General features: G+C 43.0%; 1 protein-coding gene across 1 annotated transcript; it reads right to left on the bottom strand.

Annotated features, from left to right (window-relative positions):
* Positions 1–2,723: 2,723 nt before the first annotated feature.
* lpar6a (lysophosphatidic acid receptor 6a) lies at positions 2,724–5,244 on the bottom strand. Its single transcript, XM_061719751.1, has one exon. The coding sequence runs from the start codon at positions 4,420–4,422 to the stop codon at positions 3,337–3,339; it is 1,086 nt and encodes a 361-aa protein (XP_061575735.1). The 5' UTR covers positions 4,423–5,244; the 3' UTR covers positions 2,724–3,336.

The raw sequence follows: 5,244 nt of genomic DNA on the forward strand, positions 1-5,244 counted from the left end.
CGAGATATATATCGAGTATCGCCATTCAGCTAGAAAATATTGAGATATGACTTTTGGTCCATATCGCCCAACCCTAACTCCCGGTGAGGATTTTTATCAGTGTGAGGGGGGTGTAGGGATTTGACAGGGTGATTTTTTTGTCTTCACAAAGACTCAGATTTACGGTGATGACCCTGATGCCAGATGCTGAGCCCAAACGCTCTTCTTGTTTTTAGTGACCTCGGACGATTCCAGTGGTCATATTTAGAAGACCTTGTATCTTCATGCCGATTTGTAGAGCTTTAGTAGACAAAACGACATCTACCAAACCTCGCTGGATGTTGTAAATCCATCAAAATGTGAATTTCCTTTACTTTTTTCTATTACATTGACACAAACTAATCTGACACTTCCTCACTCTGTCCCCCGCTGAGCAAGGAAGCTGAAAAAGCACTGCAGAACAGAACGTATGTGACGACAAGCAGGGCTGCATCTGTGTTTTCTCATCCTGCAGCCTGCTAGGAAGGAAAGGTCAGCCTGATTAGATAACAACTGTGTATGCAAAGAAGCCTGCTGGGCTAACGTACGGGTCCCCAATCTGATGCAGACGCTTTATTCTCGCATTAGACTTTGGCAGATACACGTCAATAAATGAGAGCTTTTCAGGGGTCACGTCAATAGTTGTACACGTGGAAGGTACAAATATAGGCAAAATCTTCAGAAGGAACTGGATATTTATTTTCCTCCTCTTGGTGAATATCAAAATATTAGTAATTTTAGTGATTGTATCTTTATGAGTAAAGTATATTTAGTCTTTTGGCCCTTCACCAGATCCATGATGCCCAGTTTACATTTGGTCATGTTACCTTTTGCGTGGATTCTAGTTTGTTTTCACAACAGTCCTGGTGTTTAACCTCACCCTTGACTCATATATGATCTCAGAGCCAGATCTGGTCGGGGTATTAATAAAGTGTCGCTGACTGACCCCTTGAGCTATGTCTATAAACTTAGAGCACCATGTGCGTTCTGTTATTCTCCGTCATGCCGTGACGATTCCTCACTGACTCCATCGCTCGTAAAGTTTTCCACACTGTGATTAACAGTTAAACACATCGTTTTACTTAATAAAGTGTAACTATTAGCTCTATCTTTTTATGACGGAGCTCCACAACATTTTCTAGTACTTTTCTTGACTCACAGTTTGCTAAATGTAACACTTTTTTTTTTTTTTTAAACCAGCCTTTTGAAGTTACAAGCTTTTCTGAGAGCTTTGCTGGGGTGTGAATATACCGGTATGTAATATATTAACATGACTTCCTGTTTGTCGATTACACATGACACCTTCTGCAACCTGTTTGCAGATGTAGGAGCGTGGACGGCATGAGAAGCAAAGGTTATGCGTCTGTTTTGTAAATATTGTGGTCATTAACAGTTTAGGGTTGTGAGTAATAACAGTGGACATAAGTATGAAAAAAGCCTCAAGCTTTTCATAATTTGTGTGCGCATGTTGCTGGAAGAACATGTGGTTGATGTTCTGAGGTGGAAAGTACAAAAGAATACGTAAACGGTAAAAAAATAAATAAAAGAAACATTTCCAAGTAGTGTGGAATCTTTGCATAATGTACTCTTGAACGTCTTTAATGCCACTCAAGTAGGCTGTTTTGTGAGAGCATGAACAGTCTTTGATCAAGAACACCATATTGTCTGTACATGAAGTAGATTTTGATTCAAATTAGTCTGCAACAAGCAGCCATCAGATCAGTGTAACTGGATTTTTTCTTTATTTTGCCTTACATTTTCACAACTTTACATCATTATTTAAAACTTTCATCCCATTTTATGAGAACATCCAACGCTTTTAACTAAGACAGGAATGTTTAAACCCATCCTTTGATTTACTTGCATTGTTTTTAAGACAAAAACAGATTTTACTTTCTTCTTTTTTTATATAATCATGGGACAAGTTGTTCTTTTATAAACTGTGACACATGGCTTTTAAAAAAAGCATTTCTCTGTTTTATTGTGCAGCTCTAAAGACCGTTTTGATCTGGTGAAGGGGCACAGCCTTGTCAGTTTAAATCAAAAACACCACGTCCTTGCGAAGGAGGGAAGATAAAGTGCTGCAGGATGATAAAATGAAATTCCAGTCTGGGTTAAGGAAAACAAACACCACAGCGGTTTAACTCCTCTCCAGTGTCAGTTTGTCCACTCAGTTGGGCTTTAGGCAGTTGTCGTTGCAGCGTACAGGGTACTTACACCCACGCTGGCTTGTTTTTTTTTGTTTTTTTTTCCCCCTTCCACAACATCTGTCCTGATGTTTTTACATGCCTAAGAGTGTGAACAGCTTGCACTTGTCAGCTACCATCAATTAAGACTTCCTCTCTTCAACTACTGGTTGCCACACAGGAAGCTGCAACTCCCCGGTTGGAGTGACTCAGACTTCATCCAGCCTTCTACTTCCACTTCTTCACCTCCCTCTTGGAAGTAGGACAAACACCAGAGAGGAAGTTAAGCACTTAAACTGTTAAGTCTCAACTACTCGGTATAGCGTGCTACAACAAACACTCACCTGCCCTGTGCAAACGGGTGATTAACAACTGATCTAATAAGTTTTAAAGTTAAAAAGACAACGGGTTATGATTTTTTCCCATTATGTCCCATTTAAGTTAAACAGTCAAGATCACGTTATATTTGATCCATAATTTTTCTCTTCATGTAAATGAAAAAGGTTTCAGGTGAAATAGTCGTTTTTAACAGCAAATGGCTTTTATTTATGACAGTTGGTGTGAGTGCAGTATGAGAAACTGTCAGTGCATTTTATGTTCAGTAATGAGATAATAAAAAGGATGCCAGAGCAGTGAAGGCACTTGGTGACTTAACAGCAATTCACAATTTTTACACACAAAGAAAGTCCTGTACATCTATAGTTTGTTATAGCTTCTTTTCTTGTTAATTTAATAGATTACATCCTAAAGTTAGCACCACAACTTACCATAGATATACAGACATACAGGCACGTGAAGCAGTAAATATCATAACTGTCCTGCAGTTCAGTGATCTCATTCCCTTCTAGGTCACTGACAGAGTAATTGTGTTTAACACAATTACAGTATATTCCACAGGAAAGGGATGTTAGTAAGTAGTAATAACAAATCCACAGTTGTTAGCAAGGGGCCACGCAGCAATACTGCAAAGCAGAGCTGTCAAATCCACGCTTCCAAACATTTGCCCTGAGATGAAAAGATAAAGAGTCCCATAAAAAAAAATTAAAATCCATCTCCTATTGTCTCACGGTGGCTTGCCTTTTTCAGGAATGGATGGATTTCAGCTTCAAGCTGGGGCGTCGCAACTCTGCTGTCACACTGAAGACTCGTTGTGGAAGACTTTAGCTTTGAGGCTCCTTAAGCTCCACTGCAGAGTGGAGGTGGCTTCAGACTGCATGGCCTCGGAGAACCTGGCATCGAACGAACGGTTGACCTGAGACTTCCTCTTCATGGAGTTCTGGATGGTCTCCGAGGTGAAGTAGTAGATGATGGGGTCGAAGCAGCAGTTGGTTACAGCTATGCACAGCGCTATGGGGTAGATGGTTCGAACCACAGACTCCACGAAGCAGCCGTCCAATGTCTTCGTCCGAACCAGGGCGTAAAAGACTAAGTTTACATTGTAGGGGATGAAGCAGAAACAAAAGATGGAGAGGTGCACGATTATCATCCGCAAAATCTTTGCTTTGTTCACCCTCCCGCCGTGGCTGGCGGTTTGCGGCCTGCGAAGAGTCTGCAACACCATGATGGAGCAGCACACGTTGAGAAGCAAGGGGATGACGAAGCCCACAGTCTCTATGAAGATCACCACTTTAGACAGGTGAGATTTCCACTGCTTGGAGGAAAAGTTCTCAAAGCAGAAGATGGTTTTGGCGTTTTCGTGGTTCGGGGGGCTCTCCAACAAGAACCCGGTGGGCAGACTCCCCGACAGCACCAAAACCCACACGGTGGCGCACACTATTTTAGCGTTGCGCTTGGTCCTTAGCGTTGTTGAGCGGAAAGGGTGCACGATGGCCAAGAAGCGGTCCACGCTGATGCAGGTGAGGAACAGCATGCTTCCGTACATGTTGGTGTAGAAGAGCGAGACGGACACTTTACAGAGCGTGGTCCCGAAGGGCCAGCTCTTGTTGATGAAGTAAAACACCCTGAGCGGCAGCGTGAAGACAAACAGCAGGTCAGACACCACCAGGTTGATCATGTAGGTCGTGGTCTCATTCCTCAGTTTCAGAGAGCAGGTGAATATATAAATAGCCACGACATTGGTGATAAGTCCAATTACAAACACAATGCTGAAGACCGTGCTGTACATTGGGTATTTGAATTCATCGTTCTTTTCGCAGCCGATGGCTTGTCCATTCAATTTCTGGGTGATATTGTCCATCAAGTTTGTAGTGTTGTTCATTATGAGAGAGAGAACTGTGGGGGTCTGTTATGTAATAGCTTTATAACAAAAGGCCTGCCCTGCACAATGAACCGACCATGAATGAATAGCAAGGAACAGAACAGTCCAACACCCAAAATGCACCGAAAGGTTCTCACACCATTAGTTCAAATGTTGTTTCCCAGCAAATCTTATCCATTTTGCAGATGACTGGAGAACGTGGTCGACGTGATTAACTCTCTGGTGCCTTGATGTAATTATTTTGGGGGGTTACTCCACATTGCAAAAGATCCCTCCCAGAGGACAGAGACCCAGGCTGGAGCTTCTTCCCCTCCCCCTGCGCCGACTCTCTCAACCAGGCTGCACCCCACAAAGTACAGGCCGGCTCACTTTTACTTACTCAGATAAACCCGTCACACAAGTGTGAGCCTCCTTTTAGCTCAAATGGTCCATCATCAGCAAGGGTTGCTGAGCCAACAAAGGGAACAGTGACTAATCCTCCTCCGAGTCCCTTGAAGAGTTGTCCTCAGGAATAGATTCCTTCTCTTTGCCAAAACACACTCCTGTGTTTTTGCCCGTTTCAGCTCCAAAGCAGTGCAAGGTTTCCACCTCTCCCCGAGTCCTTACTGTGTACCACCATGTTGGCTCCCAAGAGCAGAACTAAAGCTTGACTTGATCCTTCTGGTCTCTTTATGAGAATGTGAATGTCTCTCAGAGATTGCCTCCAGAAGCTCAGCTCTCTCTTTCTCTCTTTAACAGACTGAGTGAGTTTCTCAGGCTCTGCCTCAGGTTGCCTCTGGGGCTTTTGCTCTGCACTCACCACACTCAGTGTCAGTCAGTCTC

Source organism: Cololabis saira, chromosome 4 (genome assembly GCF_033807715.1).
Source record: "Cololabis saira isolate AMF1-May2022 chromosome 4, fColSai1.1, whole genome shotgun sequence".
NCBI lineage: Eukaryota > Metazoa > Chordata > Actinopteri > Beloniformes > Belonidae > Cololabis > Cololabis saira.

What these genes read in the sequence shown, in the direction of transcription:
- lpar6a (XM_061719751.1), bottom strand. Translation starts at nt 4,422, where the DNA reads ATGAACAACACTACAAACTTGATGGACAATATCACCCAGAAATTGAAT.